Source organism: Tachysurus vachellii, chromosome 25, assembly GCF_030014155.1.
Source record: "Tachysurus vachellii isolate PV-2020 chromosome 25, HZAU_Pvac_v1, whole genome shotgun sequence".
NCBI classification, from domain to species: domain Eukaryota; kingdom Metazoa; phylum Chordata; class Actinopteri; order Siluriformes; family Bagridae; genus Tachysurus; species Tachysurus vachellii.
In genome coordinates, this window is record NC_083484.1 from 8,417,076 (window position 1) to 8,438,409 (window position 21,334).

The window sequence follows — 21,334 nt, forward strand, 5'->3', positions numbered from 1 at the left end:
TCCTCGTATCTCCAAAACCGTTATTTTTCAGGAAATGAAAAAAACGCCGTACCTTATCTGCAGTGCACAGGGTTTAGTCCGCGTTGCAGTGGATTGTCGCGCTAAATTCCTGTCCTCAGACAATCACCGGAATTAGCGAGGGTCAAGATTTTTTTTCTTTGAGCCCAGTGTTTTGAAGACATTTACCTCAGAAGACGTGTTAATTCGTTGCGAATCTTATTAAGGAGAAATATGCCGCGAATGTCTCCCGCGGAGTGAGGAAGAGGTGGACAGTTGAAGTGTCCAATGGAGTTATGAGATTTGTGCTCAAGCTATTTTCAAGACTTTAGATTGGTTAATAACTTGTAAAAATAACAGACCCACGTGGGGACTGACCAATAGCATCGATATGTGAAAAAATATGAAATTGACCAAATTTGGACATACGAGGTTTCCGCCCGACAGCGACGATATACAAATGCATTAAAAAAATTTTTGACTTAATAGAAAAGGCCCACCTTCTACCCCTGCAACTCCACCAAGAAAAGAGATCATATTGAGATGGGAGGGGCAGTAATGGGGCATAAGAAAGTAAGTCAAGTCTGCAAGTGGTTGCCCAATTGTGGATAATTCCCAATCCAATACAGCTAGTACTCGAGCCTGTAAACAGAAAAAAAGAACATGAACACACGATGAAAACTACATATAAATTTCCGTAAAAGCACAGATCTATTTTTGGCAAATCCACTCCATGGTCATAAAAGAGCCATTTAGATCATTTTTATTTAAAAGACATTTTACGAATACTATGGCAGGGTCATGAAAACATAACAGCAGAACTTTTAACTGTGACCACAAGTTGTCTGGTGGGCTATGATGATACACTATGGCCAAAGCTTTGTAGATTTTGAACATTCCTTCTCATATTTACTTTGCTGTTATAAGAACTTCAATTCATCTGGTAAGGCTATGAAATGAAACTGCTGCTCACTGGAAGCTTTTTTTGTTTATGCTTGTTTGTATTTGCACGAACTCTTGTATTCTGTTTAAACTTTAGCAGTTGTAGTGTGTTAAAATTCCTGATGAGCTAGATTCTGAAATACACAAACCAGCCTAGCAAAAACAATATAAATCCATCACCTATCACAAAGATCATATCCATCCTCAAACTGATGTTTGATGTGAGTATCAACTGAAGCTCTTGATCACTATCTGCAAGATTTTTTGTGTTACTGATGTGTGTTTAACTAATTGAGTAACTGCATGAAGGAGTAAGTACAGGTGTTCCTATTAAATTAGATGTGTGTATATACAACCATTTTTGTTCTTTTAGTAGTACCTCGGATGGATGGAATATAAGGTTGTCAATTCGAAAATCACCATGTACTAGGGTCACTTGCTCATCAATGGATGGCACATTGTTGCTCAGCCAATCATAAAGATCATCTACACCTGGAATGGTTTTGCTTGCAGATGCTCTGTACTGCTTTATCCACGTGGACACCTAAAAATAAAGATATCAAAGATTTGCCAAACAATCTTCAATTAAAATACTGTTTTCAGACTGCATAACACTTTATAAAAAGATATACAAATCAGACTCTTACCTGCCTCTTTGCATAACCTGCCCCTTTCCCATACCCTACTAGGCCAAGTCTGGTGAGGTTAACAGAGTGAAGTCTGGCTAACACCTCAACTGCAGCTACATACAGAGCACTGCGTTCTGCTGAACTGATGCCTGGTAGCCTTGGGTCTCGAAATATACGGCCCTGTATTACACACACACTAAATTATTCATCAGTTAGGCCATGAGTATGGATTTACATTTTGAATTGACTCAAAATCAGACATAGAGGAAATTCTTATATAGCTATCTTATAAATTCTATAGCTCATAGTCGTGTTTTCTCAATTCTAAACACACAAAATGCACATAATCAGAAACTCTTGAAATTATCAACAATACATACTGGATAACAGCAAAAAAATTGTCCACTGAATGGTATCCCCAGAATAGATTAAAAAAACTTATTTTTATAAGTCAAATTTATCATGATAGTCAACTAAATATAGGCATTGTTAGCGAACAAGCTATTGTATTTTACTACTTTATTTCTTGTTAATACATAATATTTATAGTTATTTTTGTTTTGTTTTGCCACAGACTGATAGAGGGCTGACCTTAACATGTTCCATGATGTAAAACTCTGTGCCAATAACATTTGTGTCCGAGCAGTAAAGTAAAGGCTGAGGAACAGGAAAGTCAATGGAGTGCAGTGCCTTCTGGACAACATACTCCCTATCCACCTGTTCAAACACATGCACACATGCAAAAAATAGAATTTATAACTACACTTAAATATTATTGTACTGTAGGTCATTTTGGCTTTATTCATTCATTCATTCATTCATTCATCTTCTACCGCTTATCCGAACTACCTCGGGTCACGGGGAGCCTGTGCCTATCTCAGGCGTCATCGGGCATCAAGGCAGGATTCACCCTGGACGGAGTGCCAACCCATCGCAGGGCACACACACTCATTCACTCACGCAATCACACACTAGGGACAATTTTCCAGAGATGCCAATCAACCTACCATGCATGTCTTTGGACCGGGGAGGAAACCGGAGTACCCGGCGGAAACCCCCGAGGCACGGGGAGAACATGCAAACTCCACACACACAAGGTGGAGGCGGGAATCGAACCCCGACCCTGGAGGTGTGAGGCGAACGTGCTAACCACTAAGCCACCGTGCCCCCCATTTTGGCTTTATCTTAATTAAAATAAATACCTACAGTGGTGTGAAAAAGTGTTTGCCCCTTCCTGATTTTACTTTTTTGCACGTTTGTCACACTTAATGTTTCAGATCATCAAACAAATTTAAATATTAGTCAAAGATAACACAAGTAAACACAACATGTAGTTTTTAAGTAAAGGTTTTTATTATTAAGGGAAAACAAAATTCAAACCCACATGGCCCTGTGTGAAAAAGTGTTTGCCCCCTTGTTAAAACATAACATAATTGTGGTTTATCACACCCGAGTTCAATTTCTCTAGCCACACCAGGCCTGATTATTGCCGCACCTGTTCGCAATCAAGAAATCTCATTATGCCAAGATCCAAATAAATTCAGGAACAAATGAGATGAGAACAAAAGTAATTGAGATCTATTCAGTCTAGAAAAAGTTATAAAGCCATTTCTAAAGCTTTGGGACTCCAGCGAACCACAGTGAGAGCCATTATCCACAAATGGCAAAAACATGGAACAGTGGTGAACCTTCCCAGGAGTGGCTGGCGGACCAAAAAACCCTCCAATGTGGCTGAATTACAATTCTGCAAAGATGAGTGGGCCAAAATTCCTCCACAGTGCTGTAACAGATTTATTGCAAGTTATCGCCAACGCTTGATTGCAGTTCTTGCTGCTAAGGGTGGCACAACTAGTTGTTAGGTTTAGGGGGCAAGCACTTTTTGTGGGTTTGGGTTTTGTTTTCCCTTAATAATAAAAACCTTCATTTAAAAACTGCATTTTGTGTTTACTTGTTTTATCTTTGACTACTATTTGTTTAATCTGAAACATTAAAGTATGACAAACAAAAAAAATATGTTGTAATGGTGATGTAATACTATAACCAACAGTATTGTGTATATCATATATACATATAGTATAACAAAATTATTTTATTAGCACTATGTTAATGCAGCACTCTGAAATCATATTTGTGTATGATATGCTATACTTAAATAGAGCGCACCTTAGTCATACTCTCGGAACAAAAAAGTGACCAGTATAGCCACTCTTCCTTTCAATTACAGTGATCCCTCGTTTATCGCGGTTAATGGGGACCGGAACCCCTTGCGATAGGTGAAAATCCGCAAAGTAGGAGTGCCCCCCTAGGAATTTCTGTATATGTGTGTGGGTACCAGAATGTTTAATATATATATATATATATATATATATATATATATATATATATATATTTATATATATATATATATATATATATATATATATATATTACTTAAATCTATTTAATTATAAAACCTTAATATTATACATTCACTCACTCACATATATTTTCTTAAATCTATTTAACTATAAAACCTTAGTTTGACCTTTTCAATTATGGTCGTAATCTTCCTCTTCCTCTTGGGCTCACTAGTGGAATCTTTTGCAAGCGCACGGTGCTTAGGAGGCATTGTAAGGGCTTAACGAAAACACAATATGCGAGACACAGTTGACAGCGTGAACGAGAGTGGCAAGATACAGTACAACAAGGGAAGAAGCTGGGAGAGGATGCGATGATGCGCAGCCAATCAGCTCAGATCTCGCGCCAGGTGCCCGTGGGTATGTACAAAGATTCTGAGAGTGTTTCTCTCTTTGTCTGGCATCCTGGGAAACCGTTGTTATTTTTATTTTTCGATGAATAATCTTTAAAAAAATCACCGATGCACTGAGGCCGCAAAACTTGAATCGCGAAACTTGAACCGCGAAGTGGCGAGGGATTACTGTATAGTCACAAGAACAGCCCACCTCCGGTCATTGATCCAGGCACGTCCCAACCATCTGGACCGTCAAGAGTCACTCTCGGTCATCAGTCCATAAAACCTGTCTTTCTTCAGATATTTCTTGGCAAAGTCTTGACGTTTCAAATTATGTCTTGTTTCAGGCAACTTTGCCATGTCTCTGAGAACTGAACGCCTTGTACTTCTGGGCACTCCAGGTAGGTTGAAGTTCTGTAATATGACAGCACTGGAGGATAGCGCCACCTTTGATTCTTCTCAAATCTTTGCATCTTTTTTCTTAATGCATTTTTGCAACCCTGTTGACTATTTGCAACAAAACATTTGATGGTTCTGTGATCATGGCCAAACGTCTTAACAATTTCATGAGTCCTCCAAAATACTTTTTGCTTTATTTTGCCTTTTCAGGGTCAGTTAAAACTCTTTTTTGTCCCATTTGGCCTATGGAAAACAAGCTGCCTAATAATTATGCACTTCTTAATAGTCTGTTGATCTCCTTAGGCCTTTACTAGATACTAAATCTTTATTACTATAGATTTTTTGTATAAACCTATTAGAGGGTCACAATAAGCTGGAGATGAGTTGGCTCATAAACAACTCTAGACAGACCTTGGTAAGGGTAACATTATCCTGACACTATATATACCCTTATTCAGTTATATGTACATATTACTACACCTTCTGTATAACCTCATACCCTTATTTAATACTGCCACTTGTAAATAAGCTATCTATGCACTTCTGGTTAGATGCTAACTGCATTTCATTGGCTCTGTACATGTACCTTGCACAATGACAATAAAGTTGAATCTAATCTAATCTAATCAGGAGATGATCAGACATTGTCCATCTAGGTGGTGGATAATGGTGGATGTTGTTTTCCTTTGTTCAGATTCTGTGTTTGAATCATGTTTATAAAAACCTCAGTGTAACAAATTATCAGGGCCCTTCCTCATGAACCTTTTTACTCTTGCCCATGCCTACCAGTGTGACACTGCATACTTTACACCTCTCAAAACTTCCACAACAAGTTGGCATAGTCGGCAGGATTCCGCGCTTGAGGATCGGCTATGGAAACTCCTGAGGAGGCAGACTGCAGGCGCCTTGGAGGCTGTTAACTTCACCTTGACCGCGTGATTGGCTCTGAACGTGAGAGGACTCGGGAGTTCACAGTAAGCCGCCTCAAAGCCGGAATCAGAGAAATTGGAGGCGTGGAAGGTGAGAACATGTTATTTGTAATAAGTTATTACTTAAGAAATTAATTGTAAGAGTTTTCAGAAAACCATAGTTAACTTTGTTAGAGTTGAATAGTAAAATTATAATTTTGGTTGTCTCTGTGTAGAAAGGGCTATAAAGACAGGATTTAGACCTGGATCTGTCGACAGGTCAGGGACCTGGATAGGCACCTAGTGCATGGCCTAGTAATAAAAAGTAAAAGCACAGCACTAATCAGGGGTCTTCTTTGTGAGGTTTAAGAAAACCTGCAGCTAAGGGCTGACGAGCGTGGACTTTCCAGAGAGCAAATCGGGTTAGGGGAAAAGAGAAGAGAAAAAGAGGCCAAAATAGATAAATTACAGATAGAGACTAAGACAAAACATGCTTTCTGATGCAGAGACTGTCAGCATAAAACTAAGATAGTCATCGGCAACAGTAAATCTAAACGCAAACTCAGTAAAAACACAGTGAGTGTCACTGGACCTGTGAATTATATGAGAAATAAATATATCCAATAAGTGTTTATACAGCTTGTAGTTGGAAAATGTGCACAAAAAAGGTGATATGGTAAAATACTTTATTGCCTAATAATTGTGCAGTGTATTCACACAACTTTGGCATATAAAAGGTTACTGTTGCTTCAAACTATAGGAACTATGACGTGTTCTGAGATGTGAATCTGTGATTAAATGGTGTCGCCCTCTAGCGTCATTTCACAACTGCACTTCTGCTTGAATCTTGTGCAATATGAGAGTCAAAGTCCACAGGTTCATAGCTTTTCTAAACTATACTGTTACATAGATACTGTTAAATAGCAAATATAACAAAATATACACTCTAACCTTATGCGCACCAGGAAGCAAAGATCCATGAGGTTTCTTTCTGAGTACAAAGCTCTTATTAGGTGTTTGGATGAGAAATGTCGGATTGGACTGACCATACCTGTAACAAGCAATATAAAGTGCAAAATATTTCAAACGCAGCTCATAATTCATGGAGTGACGTAAACTCTGTACATCCATGAAAATGAATACCTGTATTGCCGCACGGAGAACTGACTGTTTTCTAAAACGTTTTGAAGTCTCCCTGTTAAATACATGTGCAGTTTCTTTACATGGAAAGCCTGCTGCTGGCGAACAGGGTTCGTCTGGTCATCCATAGGAGCTGTGATATGAAGCTACAGATGAGTCGTTAGCGGTGTCAACTTATTTGTACAGACTCATATTTCTCGTTCACTTAAGTCCCGCCTGTGTAAAACACGTGACTTCCTCCCCATCAACTAGGGTGCGTTCCAAATCAACGTTTCGTACCGAACTTGTTAAACCAGAGCAAACAGTAGGTGCAGCACTGGGAGTCTCTGATAGCGGACATTTTGGGAGACTCGAGATGTCGTTGCTAGTGCATTCTATTTAAATCGGATATAACTCGCTTTAATCCAGCTATAGGCATGTGTAAATACATGTGCAAATACCAGGGCTCTCAAGTTTTGAAGACAGGCAAGCGTGACAACCCCCCCCCCAAAAAAAAAAAAAAAATGAAAAGAAAAGAAAAGAAAAGGTGGGGGGAAGAAAAAAGGAAAACAAACAAACAAACAAAAACAATAATGGGGGAGTTGTTGTGTTTGGTAAGGATCACTGACCGCAGTTTAACCAAATACAAAGTATTTGTTTAATTTCCATTTATTAATGTGTGTGTGTGTGTGTGTGTGTGTGTGTGTGTGTGTGTGTGTGAGAGAGAGAGAGCGAGAGAGAGAGAGAGAGATTATGAGTGGTTTTTATTGTGAGTGTTTGTTGCCTTTTTGGACTCCTTTGTCATTTATAATGTTGCTATTATTTTAAAACAGTTCGGCTCAAGCCCTGCCATTTTTAGGGTCATGCTTGAGAACAATGTCCCGTCCAGAGACAAGCTGTTTCGTGTTGAGGTTTTGTTCAAACCGACCATAAAAAATACCCTCGCTATTTTCTGATTGGCTATTGTGTAACCTCTTATTTTGATTGGCTGATAAGTGTCAGGCTCGACTAAGAACTGAGACGCACTTGATTCTTGCCCCGTTCCATAGAGACAGCCGTGCGGACAGATTGCTACATTTTGGGCGCTGCGGCTTATTAAATATATGATAAATAGTCAAAAAGTTTTTCTGCGTGAGAAATACGATGTGTGGCGGGAGAGCGTGACAAAAGACCCAAATGACTGTCACTCTCAGTGCGTGACACCTGACAGCCCAGAAATACAGTGTAAATACAGTATGTTGAACATAGAGTTATTTACACTGGTCGGCGCTGTTTCTGTTTATTGTCCTTTGTGTATTGTCTATTGTGTAATGACTTTTCTGTAATGTCTTGTATTTTTTTTTAATTGCACTGTCTTTTGTCCTGCACTGTGTTTTTGTCTTTTGTCCTACACTTTCTTGTTTGTCTTGTCTTGCACTGTTTGCACCAGGTTGCACAGATGCACTTTATGTATCTAGGACGAACTTACTAAGTCCTTAGCTCTGTCTTTGTTTTTTGTAGCACCATGATCCTGGAGAAACGTTGTCTCATTTCACTCCAACAGCTATACTGTATATGTTTGACATGACAATAAAAGCTTCTTGACTTGAATTGTTGGGCCCAAGCCCAGATCATATGGTTGGATGAAGGAGGGCATCAGGTGTAAAACCTGGCTATATCAAATATGTGGATCAGATGAGCCACTGTGGGGACCCCTAATAAAAGCAGCTGATCAAACACGCAAAATCAAACACTTTCAAAGACAAGGAATTTAGTGTCAAAAATCAAAATCAACTGAAAATGCAACTAAGCAGAGATGTGTGCAAATGTACAGGGTTGTGACTTCATAAGCTTTACCTAACGAATTAAAGACATTTATTTTATCCATAAAACTTTTTCCATTATATTATTTTTATTAATTTTATTTATATTCCATTCTATTTTAGCATTCTTATTCTGCACAGTTGGACAATTAGATTTTTTTTATATTTATTTTTCTTGGATATGGGAATTTAGTGTCATTTTTTTCTTTCTTGCTTGTAATTTTGTGTTACATTCATTTGTTACATTTTTTCGCTTTCCTGTCTTGGTTAATCTTTTGCAAGATGTTTCTGTTTTCTGTCAAAAACAGAAAGATGAGGAAAACCACCTTCATATTCAGCTCGTATTCAGTCACTGGGTGTAATTATTAAGTATGGCACACATTTAACCTGTCCAGTGTGTGAGCTGCAGAATGTCCTCTGTCATTGGCATTAATTTTAGAATGGGAAATTATTACTGGTCAGGAGTTTAATGTACTGTGTTCAAAAGAAACATAGATTAAACCAAATGAGTAGATAGCATTAAACTTGTCCATGCAGATACAGTTACATATTTCAGCCTTGCCTAACAGGCAGGGGAGGGTTTGTCAAATTTACTTATGATGATAAGCTAGGCATCACACAAAAACCTAGATATAAATTGAACACATTTGCAGTTCTTTATGCGAACATAAAAATCCACCATTACTTATAGACCCCCAGGGCCATATTCCTTTTTGAATTTTGATTTTGAAAAATTCTAGATTTCAGAATTTTGAATTTAATATTTATTTTGATAAATCACAAGACTCTCTGATAAAAAGGTTCTGGTTTCAGGATGTAATAGGACATTCTAACATTCATATTAAATATAAAAATCCTCAGTCTTCTGATCTCTCTCATACCATTAGTTTTAGTTTTAATTGTAATGATTTTGGCTCATATTTAACAAAAACCCAACAATTCACTGTCTCAAAAACTTTTAATATGGTGACATGCCAATCAGCTAATCAACTCAAAACACCTGCAAAGGTTTCCTGAGCCATCAAAATGGTCTCTCAAATTGGTTCACTAGGCTACACAATCATGGTAAAGACTCCTGATCTGACAGTCGTCCATAAGACAATCATTGACACCCTTCACCAGGCGGGTAAGCCACAAACATTCATTGTCAAAGTCTTCTTTTCAGATGAGAGCAAGTTTTGTATTTCATTCTGAAACAAAGGTCCTAGAGTCTGGAGGAAGGTTGGAGAAGCTCATAACCCAAGTATCTTGAAGTCCAGTGTTAAGTTTCCACAGTCTGTTATGATTTGGGGTGCAATGTCATCTGCTGGTGTTGGTCCACTGTGCTTTTTGAAAACTAAAGTCACTGCACCCATTTTAGATTTTAGAGTACTTCATGGTTCCTTCTGCTGACCAGCTTTTTAAAGATGCTGATTTCTGTCAGCGCTCTTCCCACACTGGTGGGAACTTCCATGCTACTTCCATGTCGGTGGCCATCTTGGATTTTCACTTCCAAGGCGGCAGCCATTTTCGGTATCAGGCACTATATAAGAATGATGCTTTCACATGGTTCCTTGCCAGATGGTCTCCACAGTTTGTCCTGTGCACCTGTGATTTCATCCTACCTTGTTCCTGTTTGGCCCTGCCTGATTTGACTCTGTTTCTGGTTTCTGTGTTTTTGCCTGCCCTGTATACTTTGCCTGCCTGTGTACTGGATTACAGACTGTTCTTTATGCTGAGTGTTTGCCTGCCTTGCATGATTCTGCTGGTTTACCTGTCAAGCTCATAAAAGACTTTTATTATTTACATTGGTGTCCTGCATTTGAGTTCTCCCTTCTGGCCTAGCCTGACAGATTTCATTTTCCAGCAGGATTTGGCACCTGCCCACACTGCCAAAAGCATAAAAAGTTACTTAAATGACCATGGTGTTTGTGTGCTTGAGTGGCCAGTGAACTCACCAGACCTATGGGGTATTGTCAAGAGGAAATGCCACCTCGGCAGTGCCACAGACTGCTCACCTCCATGCCATAATGAATTGAGGCAGTAATTAAAGCAAAAGCCCCTAACAAGTATTGAGTACATGTACAGTAAATGAAGTATTCTAATTAAGTATTCTAATTTTTTGAGATGGTGGAGGAATTGGTGGGCTTTTGTTAGATGTCAGCCAAAATCTTCACAATTAAAATAACCAAAGACTTAAACTACTTCAGTCTGTGTGTATTAAATGTATATAATAGTTGAATTACTGAAATAAATGAACTTTTCCACAACATTCTAATTTGAGATGTACCAATAAATAAAAATATTGTTGTTTCCATGACTGATTTCTTCTTTCAAAATCATCTACCTGCATACTAGATCCCTTACCTACAACCAGTAGCTACAAAACTCTGTATAAAAGTAATACATTATTCTCTTAGCATTGCCTAAATCTTTCAAACTAGTGTTTATTAACCCTCTGGGGTCGAAAGACGCGCCGGCGCGTCTTTGGCGCATTTTTCCTCTTCAACGTGAAGTCCACTTAAAATACTCCGTCATTCATAGTCATACACATACATGTAATACATCATTCGAAACTGTGAAGTGTCTACTTTTATTTGAGTGCCTTCATATTAACAACAAAAAGCTGTGCTTTTGGCAAATAAAGAAAATAACCAGGGTGTGCATTCAGACATCTCTGTGAACTTGACCTTCTTCCTGAAACACGTTACAAACATGAACTGATAACTCCGCCTATACTTATCACACGAACATGATACATATGTCTAATGAAAGCCTGAAATGTCTACTTTTAAATGAGTTAATTAAAATGAAAGCAAAGCAAATATTGCACGAAAGCAAATATTGTCTTTTTGTGTAATCTGTATGTAAGTAAAGAGAGGTACAGTTTTTCTGGCTCGACCTCATTACCACTAATGTGATCCCACCTACCGCCGTGCGCGCCATTCATATGAAAATGACCTGAGCGGGCTATGCAAATAAGATCAACGCCCCCAAACAATGTAAGAAGCACAAAGTTTTAACAGATTCATTCACTTATCAACACGCTGGGAAGATGAAACGCTTTACAGCTGAGGAAGTTTCCTCAGATGAAGATGAAGAGCAGGACTCTGACGACGAACGTTTGTATTTTGAAGAGCGACTTGATCCGCGAGCGAGGATATAATTTCTGAAGAGTAAGTTTTACTAACATTTGTTGAAATCTTGTGTTATGTAAAATTATATATACTGTATTGTATACAGACTATTTGCAAGCAGATATTAAGAGTGACTTTATAGAAACGTCTCGTAATTGGCAACTTTTATTTACCTTAAAATGTTAGTTCTTATTTAGCTGTATGCTGATTAATGCAATGTGAATATACAATATGTTATATAGCAATATCTATATTGCAATATTATGCCTCAACTAGTCTTGTTTACGTGACTATCTGTTCGGGTGTAAATGTATCGATGTGGTGTCGATGAGCTGTAAATGTGCCCGGAGATGTCATGTGTTAATGTTTAGCCATAAATATGTCCGGTAACGGCCCGTTAACAAACATATACAGCGCATCTCTGTACCCAATTATTTTATCTCAGCTATGTTTAACTGCCTTAGTTATTGCTTTATAAGTTTGTTACTGTGGAGAATACATTATATTAATTATTAAAAACTTTTGTAGGAATGTGGCTGCATCACTCTTGTCTTCACCTGCACCGGCTGCAACACTTTCACCTTCGTTTGATGCTCGCACGGGGGCGCGCAGCAACGAGAACAATAAAGAGTACGTCCACATGTAACCATTTTTTTCTATTATGCGTGCAGAATATTTGTATTACTGATGTGGAAAATACATTATATTAATTGTGTTGCTTTGTACTTTGAAAATACATGATACTAATTATGATTTTTTTTAGGAATGTGGCTGCAACACGTTCACCTTCGTCTGATACTCGCACGAGGGCACGCAGCAACGCGAGCGACATTCATCCAGTGTAAGCCACATTTACCCTTTTTTATGTTCTCAGTATTAGTAACACTGGTGTGTTGCTTTGTACTTTGCAAATACATGATACTAATTATGATATTTTTTTTAGGAATGTGGCTGCAACACGTTCACCTTCGTCTGATACTCGCACGAGGACACGCAGCAATGCAACTGGGAACAAAAAAGAGTATGTCCACATGTACCCATTTTTCTGTTATATTGTATATTAGTATATATTAGTTATATATTATTATTACTAATGTGTTGCTTAGTACTTGTATGAAAATACACGATGAGACTAATTATGTTTTTTTTTTTTTAGGAATGTGTCTGCATCACCTTTACCTTTACCATCACCTGCTACTCACACGCCGTACTGTAGGTCTCTTTCAGTTCTCAAAGCAACTGAGACTACTGTGTGTTCAGTTAAATAGGAACTGTTTTGAGCAATGGCATGACGACATTTAAACTCCATTCTCAAAGATTCACAGTGTGTGATGGCTTAAAAATTTATAGCTTATTTTTTATATTGTAAAGAATCATTCCATACAATAAAGCTTCTTGACTCTATTGTATTGTTCATGTTTTTTACCATTGGTAAAATAAAAGTCTTATTTTGTCAAGTACAGATATAAAAGGCCTTTGTACTTTATTGTACACTATTTTAGTAAACTACAAGCAAAAGATTTTCTCTTTGAGTCTCCCCACACTCATTCTTTTGTCAACACAATCCAGACTAAGCCATTAGGGGTTGGGCCTCCTCAGGTGTGAATCATCAATATTCATGACCATTGACCCGCCCTCGCATATTGCCTTTACACAACAAAAACTGTCTTACAAAAGTTAAATCAATGTATTGTTTCATGTGAATGAGTGGGTAAAATGGTTTTTACATCTTTTTGTAGCAAATTCTCAACTCTACAAGAGTAGAGAACTTTATTGTTTGTGAACAAATGTTTAGTATGTGTTTCTTGGCCTTATTTCAGCAACTTTTCTTTTTCTTTTTTTTAGTAACCACGCATAAACATCATTTACTTAAAAATACAAACATGTACATACATTTTACTTACAAAATATTGTAGCCCAGTTTGTGCTGAATACAGTGTTATGTGATATTAGCCGTTAATATGTATTGAAGTAACTGAAAAAAGACCAAATGTAAGAGCATGTCAGAACCTCTGCCAGTGTCACAAAATGGTCAGACCCCAGAGGGTTTTTTAATCCCTATATTAAAAATCCCAAACATAAGCCCTATAAACTATTGCCCAATATAAAACCTCCCCTTTTATATCCAAGATATTTCGTAGCACAGCAGGATCAGTCTGGATTTAAGCCTTATTGCAGCTTTTTTTAATGTCATTGATTATACGATACTTCTTGATAGGCTATTACATATTGTTGGTGTTAAGGTAACAGCCCTTTTCTGGCTCAGATCTTATTTGACCGATTCTTTGGTAGGCATAAATGTTGACTTCTCTATGCATACAACGGTATAGAGTATAGTGTTCCACAAGGTCCTGTTTTACAGGGTTCCTACAGGTTTCTTCAAGTTAAATTCAAGTCTTTTTAAGACCTTTTTAAGACCATTTATATAAAAAATTAATACCTATTTCACGTCCCTACCAGCAAAGAAAAACAAAATCCTTGAACTGTTCATTTATTTTTCAAATGTGGAATGGGTAAAAGATAAGCCAAGCAGTGTGAAAAATAAAAACATTTCAGTAGGCCACAAGAAAGTTTGCTGAACAATGTTAAGTTGTTTTTTAACATGAGCTAGCTACTTATTCCATGCTGGGAATATGGGGAACTGAGAGACCCCTGAACAATAAACATCGAAAATCAGAACTCAACAATAAATTAAATTAAGAAACACAGTTGGTGTGGACCCAAAAGCTGTGCAAAGATCCACTCTAGTTGCGGCCATAGCTGGAGGGTCTGCAGCGCTAGCAGCAAGCTGGCTAACATTAGTTGGTTGAAACACGCAGGCGATGGAAGGAGTTTGTTTTTGTCCATTGAGAGCGTTTATGTGCTTGGACAACTTGGCATGAGACTCTAATGCATTCATTCCCATTGTACCTAGCTGAATCCTTTTTTTGCATATGGTGCAAAAGGCCTCAAAAACGTTGTTGTCCGCTGGTTGCTGTCCACCAATGACGAAAAGAGTTTTTATCCAGCCATGCTTCATTAAATTTACATTTCCCCATAACCTCAGAATGAAATTGGTAGCTAGCTAACGTAAAAACAAACTTTACAAATATAACTGCGTGCGTCAGTCAACCTTTCCTGTGGAATGCTGAGATTTTCATTGATTTCTCGCGCTTCTCCTTTGCTTGTTGTGTTGTAGTCTATGGCTGTGGTGTTGTAGCACGTGATCTTCCTTTACTAAAGGCATCGCGTGTTCGCAGTATTTTGTACGGTGACCCGGGACTGCGTTGCGTTCTCAATTATTGGTTCCGCCACTCTTTTATACTACGTCATTTAATCAAAATAATCGTGGTTGACAAATGACACTTTTGAGGAAAATTACAATATGGAGAAGTTACATACAGCACAATTTTTAAGACCCAGACATCAAAATTCAATGCTTTTAAGACTTTTTAAGACCCCGCGGGAACTCTGTTTTAGGCCTGCTGCTTTTCATCTTATATATGCTAATTCTTGGTACAATTATTTGCTTCCACTTTTATGCTGATGACACAGTTATAGGTTTTAGCAAAGCCAGATGAAAGGCTCCAAATATATATGATTACAGAATGTGTAAAGAATATTATTAAAAAGTGCTTGTACTAGGACCATGTGCAGTTAGAAGTAAGCTTTGTGAATACAGAGTAACTCTGGATGGTCTTTCTGTTTTATCATGTGCAGCAGTAAAAATACCTTGGTTATGATTATTGACTACTGAATCTTTCATTGGAAGTTCATATAGATAATATCACTAAGGTAGCCTTCATTCATTTTAGAAATATTGCTAAGGAGTGCAGTGTCACCACATGATGAAGAAATATCTGTTAGAACATACTCTATGCTCTAGTTAGAGCATGCAGTCAACAGATGGTTAGATGTTTTATGTCCCAGGAAGCCCTTATGTCTGTGTCACCATCTCGTTCCTCTCAGGGTTTCTTTGTCATAGTCTCAGGGAGGTTTTGCCGCTGTTGCCTCAAGCTTGCTCATTAGGGGAAAAAATATAAATGAAATTTTAAATTGTCATTTTTTATTCTTTTTTTTTAATAATTCTGAAAAGCTGCTTTGAAACATTGTTAAAAGTGCTATACAAATACAATTTAATTGAATAGATCCTAAACAATCACACCTTGACCACTCACAACAATGAATTCATCATTCTCTTATCTTAGTTATAATTGTGGTCCAATCAAATTGATTTTTAAAATGTTTCATTTTAAATGCTAATTACCTTTTAATTTTTCCCTAACCTTGTTACACAGTAAATTTGCAAGAGTAAAATTTACTAAAATTGAAGAAAGTTTTACTCTCTTCCATATAACATTTGGTCCCTCTCTAAAAAGAGTAAAAGTTTCTCTTTTGGTAGAGTCATTTTACCAGAGTCAATTATGCTCAATGTAGTGTTAATATTTTACTCTTTCAAGTGATATTTGACTCCATTTAGTGTTTTTCCAAATTAACTCTTGTACTATTTTACACAGTATTTTACACTGAGCTATTTGAAATTGACTCTGCTACTTTTTAACTCTATTCAGAGGTACTTTGACTTTACTCTGCAACAATCCCCTTCCCCTCCAGAGTTGTTTATCATCAATTCTAAGTGACCTATAAAGAATTTACTCTATTCAAAGTTATTCTTATGAATTACACCATTCATGTTTACCCATTAAAAGGACATAAAATGAAAAACTTGCTTTTCAGTCTTAAAAGAAAATTGAACAAACTATATTTTCTTAAATCACAAATTTTAATTTCAAGCTTATTTTGAAAAAATAATAATGAAAACAATTATTCTGATATGACAAACAGGATGAATTACATGTAACTATATGGTACAATAAATAAATCAGAATCACAAGCATAAGACATCAGAATGTCAAACAGTTTGTGGTGCAAAATATCCTTCACATCCAAAACACAAGGTGCTTCTACGGTATGTGCAACTTTGTAAGCATGAATATGTTCAACTAAACAAACAGTTTTCAGTGCAGTTGTTATTAAAAGGACATGTTCATCTTTGACAACAATATTCTGGATTACATGAAATACAGGCATGTCTTTATCTTTAGAATTCTCACATACCAAGCCTGGTATATCCTGGAATCGTGGGAAAATTGATAGAATATCAGTTGACTCTTTAGGGTCGTGAAGCAGCTTCTGGCGATAGGCCAGTGTTAACCTCATCTTTTCCTTTACCACTGCCTCGTCAGCTGTATGCTTCATCAGGGCAATTGCTTCCTGACACTGAAGTTCATCATTTAACAAACTATCTCCTTTGCAGGGATACCTTTCAGCAGTTGGCCCTCCTGAAATGGTTTAAGACAATATAACCACATTTGTAATTCTTTTTTATTTTTAAAGCACAACACGTTAACATCAAAGAAGATAAATGACAGAAAATAACATGGAAAACATAAATATATATCCCAGAATGACATTTAAATTTGCCAACTTTTAGAGATTATGAAAAACATGTTCACATTCAAAAAGAAAAGCAATTATATTTTGTTGAGATACTATAACAGGTGACCTCATTCTCACTATAGAACAAAAGAATACTTCAAATACTGTACAAGTCACAAATGTTAAGATGAGTAAAATAATTAAATAATGCAAAAGTTACATATTCATTTAAAAAAAATTATAAAATGTTAATCAAGCCTTGCAGCCAAGCACTGATTAAACATCAAATCTTGCACCCACCTGTTTGTGATTGCCGTGGGCGTTTCATCCGACCCTCCGATGCTTCTTTTTGCAGAGTTTTAAGTCTCCATGCCAAAAATCCACTTCCATCTTCTGCATTGTAATAATGCTCCTATAACCAGAACAAACAGACCTCAAAGTTATACATTACTAGACTAAGAAAATAAATACCACTTCAATTATACTGTAAATAATATGTATTTTGCAAGATGCAGTAAATCCTCCTTCTGTAAATCAAATACATTGAGAGGCAACAGCTACTAGCATAGCCAAGTTTGCTCCTGGGGTCAGCCAAATTTGGGAAGAGGGAGATGTTTCCCTTTGCATATTGTTCCTTCAAGTGTCGGGAAGGCCTTGTTCTACACACAAACATAAACCAATTACAACCCATAACATCAGAAACATTCATTTACAAGGTACTGTATAAACAACCTACCCATGTTCATTTGTCAAATGTGCTACCAAGATTTTCACCATGTCACGTCTTCGGCTATCTGATAGACTTTTAGTGCGAGCGTATTCATTTGCAATCTTTTCACCCCCAGGACTGGTCTTAGGATATTTTCGATCATCTAAAAGAGGGGATGATATAATATTGAGCAAAGATGAGAAAATAAAAACTGGCAACTGTATATAGTTCCAAATATCTTTAATATTTAAGTAATTCTATATAGATGTAATTCAGAGACAAGATTGGTGATCCTTACTTGAGCAAGATGTTCCTCTGCTTGATTTTTTTTTAGGAGGACTTCTAATCAAAATTGCTGTGTCATCAGCCTCTGATGTGCCTTCGGTATCTCCTACTGAGCTTAAGCTTAAAGAATCTTCAATATAAACCATACCTATAGTCTGATTATCTTTTCATACTATTTTTATATCATGTTATACAGCTATTGAGAATTAGTACAATAGACACATTAGTCTATGCAAAAATAAATTGGTGAATATTGCTGAAAATAAACACAAAAATGTACAAGCATGTAAAACAATTTACCATCAGAACATTCTTTGCCTGGGATCAAAATTTCTAGGACACCAAGGTCTGGTCGTGTCAGCAGGTATTCAAATGCTTCCTCATCAACCTCTGTCTTTGAGTCATCAAAGACTTTCACATCCATTGTAGGAAGATCAAATTTCTTGCAAACTGAAGGATGACAAACCATTGTGCAAATTAACAAAAACCAGCAATGACAGGAAGTTAGAGTTATATTTATACCCCATAAGATACAACCATAAACTTAGTTTTATACTATTAAAATTTTTAGAAGGAAAAGTATTAATGATATTAACAATGTTAAAGTTTCTCCTCTTACCACATTCCAAAAACGTTTGAAACGTAAAAGATTTTGAAGAAAAAATATTTTTTTTGCTATCTTTGAACTTCACTCTGACAACGTTGTTGGTTTGCATCCTGAAGGAAGCAAAAAGACGAACACAAGGCAATAATGAAGATGACATTCAACATGAATATTTTTTTCTCCGCTGGTGTGTTTAATTTGTAATAACTTCAACAGTTTATGCATGGTGCTAGCATGCTAGCTCTATTCAGACCATTTTTCTCATGGATGTCTGAAAATATAATCCTAATGGCGACTCAGTGATAAAACTCATGCATTCAGATGGCGATTTAATCACGATTTAGGAGCGAGTTTTGTACGGTTAAACGTGTCCATATAAAAAAAAAAGCGCAAGGTCATTGCACGGTGTTCCACAATAATGGCAAAATCGCACATTTGCCGAGGAGTATGCAAATTCAGTGTGAGCGCCCTAACACTCGCAAAAAATATTCTTTAATCAATGTCAAAAGCCCAACAACGAGCTTGTGAATGAAAGGGTACAATATTCTGGATTCAGATGCCAAAAAAAATAACGAATAGCCCCTGTAAATATTGATAATATCTTACGTTACCGTGAGAAATTAGAGTCCGAATAGGGCTAATGCACATCAAAATGGCCTCCAGCAATCCAGTTAAGGCTGTTAACTCTTTACCGAGTCAAGTTCATGTGGTGCACAAACATTTAATAAACAGTTTGCAATTTCACCGGTGTCATTTAACGTTCGTTACATTTGTAATCTATATATTAACTATTTGCTTTCAAGATTAGTCGGACTTCTAAATTAAGCAAAGTTCTAAAATTAAAATTAATCCGGATATTGATATACAAAACAGAGGCTCAAAACTAAAATAAATAATTATACTTAAAAATGTAGTTACTTACATCTCATAGAAATGCGTCTTCTGATTCCACAACCTGCAACGCTGGATGACCGTGTACAGTAATGGCGAATAAATTAAACTTTGTGAGGAGACAATGGGGAGGAGTCTGTAATTACTCTGTAATTTTGCTCTCACTCTACTGACACATTTTACTCTGTACACTCAAAATAGAGCAAAAACTACTAGTTTTGAGGAAAAGAATATTGTCTCCGGAAAAATTACTCTGCCATTTTTCCTGTGTACAAATGTCGTTTTTTTTTACTTTTAATTTGCTGAATTACTCCACTTGAAGTGACCTCACCTGTGTACAGCATTTAATAAGATAATTTCCTGTCACAATCTTACATAAAACATACCTGACTTTAATACTGTGAAAGTACTGATAAGCCTCCAACCTCTGTTTTACTGATTTACCATCACAGTCAACTGAATCAACAAAATAGCTAAATATGCAAGTAATTCTTGTAAATTGGGAATTGTGATTTGAATTTTGGCAGTCATGAATTGAAATGCAAGGATTTAAAACAGAAAACGGGGTACATGCTGCCACTGTGTTGATAAAACTCTATTGGTCAACTGCTTTTGGAGTGTGAGGCACCCTGAAAGTTAACCACAACCACCGCTTTAAAAGGGACTATGATCTGGCGGAAGCTGATGGCTCATCAACAAGGGGTAATGTATAGTCGGTAGGGTTGCAAAATTCACGGAATTTTTTATGGCTGGAAACTTTCAATGGGAATTAACAGGAATATATGTGAATTAAAGGGAATGAACAGAAATTAATGGGATTTTGCAAAATTGCAATTTAGCCTATAACCGGGCATTTAAATGTAGTTGAAATAAAACTATCTTGCATGATTATCTTGTTTAAAACAATCAGGTTTACTGCAAATTCATCTGAATTTCACCCCTGCACATTCATCAATCCCATGCACGCAGACTTCATCTACTGCAGGGCTATTAAGGCCATACCCCCTAATGACTTGTGCATTCTTTCATTACATAACACAAATCATTTCTTGAATTCTGCACACAAAAAATGTCAAAAAATATGCATCTTTGAGTATTTAGAAAAACCGCTCCTTGTCCCCAAAAAAGATAAAACCGGTAAAAAAAAAAAGGCACGTTGCAGCACCATATACATGCAGCGCCACTGACAACGCTGCCAGATGCTTCAGCACCAGAGTCAGTGCCGCTAGAGTAAAGTGCGAGGCGGGGCTGCTAATGTGGACCTGTGTGCTGCACTTTCTCTCTCTCCCCCCCCTCTCTCACCATTTTTCCCTCTATTTATATTTAAGCTTTTACATGATACCGTTTATATACATTTTTCCAACTTTAAACTTTCCAAAATTCCTCAGATTAAGTTCCCATGGATGGTTTCTGGAAATGTTTCTGCTCCTTTGCAACCCTAATTGTAGGTACATTTAAAAGCTGTGTACTTACATTGATGCATAAACGCATTATACAGAACATTTAATAATGAGCATAGACGAACATTGGCAGTTCTGACTTTCTGTGTGCAACACTAAAAATAGAACCTATGGAAAACAACTCTATGAATTCTATGACAGGCGTTCTGAAGAATAGAATGAAAACTGTCAGAAGTAGCAGTTATCCAGACCCAAATGCAAGACAGTGACCAGAGTTTAAATGAACTGTCTTTAATGAAGACTGGCTCAATACAGAGAGAGAGTTCAAGGCTTCACACAGTCCAATAATTCCAGGCATAGGAGAACAGTATAATGTAGTGCAGA

The 21,334-nt window shown here is 37.0% G+C and overlaps 1 protein-coding gene and 2 long non-coding RNA genes across 3 annotated transcripts in view; 1 reads left to right on the forward strand and 2 right to left on the reverse strand.

The window, feature by feature from the left end:
- acad11 (acyl-CoA dehydrogenase family, member 11) overlaps window positions 1-6,934 on the reverse strand; it is a 42,191-nt gene extending 35,257 nt beyond the window's left edge. Inside the window, exons 1-6 of the mRNA XM_060862166.1 lie at window positions 6,750-6,934; window positions 6,558-6,657; window positions 2,160-2,285; window positions 1,587-1,748; window positions 1,319-1,483; window positions 498-639 (exon numbers count right to left, since the gene is read on the reverse strand). Coding sequence (XP_060718149.1) covers window positions 498-639; window positions 1,319-1,483; window positions 1,587-1,748; window positions 2,160-2,285; window positions 6,558-6,657; window positions 6,750-6,874 — 820 coding nt within the window. The 5' untranslated portion in view covers window positions 6,875-6,934. The remainder of the gene's footprint in view (window positions 1-497; window positions 640-1,318; window positions 1,484-1,586; window positions 1,749-2,159; window positions 2,286-6,557; window positions 6,658-6,749) is intronic.
- Window positions 6,935-12,416: 5,482 nt separating this feature from the next.
- LOC132840306 (uncharacterized) lies at window positions 12,417-12,932 on the forward strand. Its single transcript, XR_009647800.1, has 3 exons — window positions 12,417-12,484; window positions 12,587-12,664; window positions 12,800-12,932. It is a non-coding gene; the product is annotated as an uncharacterized LOC132840306 (long non-coding RNA).
- A 3,622-nt stretch (window positions 12,933-16,554) lies between these two features.
- On the reverse strand, window positions 16,555-17,622 carry LOC132840547 (uncharacterized). Its single transcript, XR_009647814.1, has 3 exons — window positions 17,604-17,622; window positions 17,362-17,473; window positions 16,555-16,964 (listed from the first exon to the last, which is right to left on the reverse strand). It is a non-coding gene; the product is annotated as an uncharacterized LOC132840547 (long non-coding RNA).
- Between the last annotated feature and the right edge of the window lie 3,712 nt (window positions 17,623-21,334).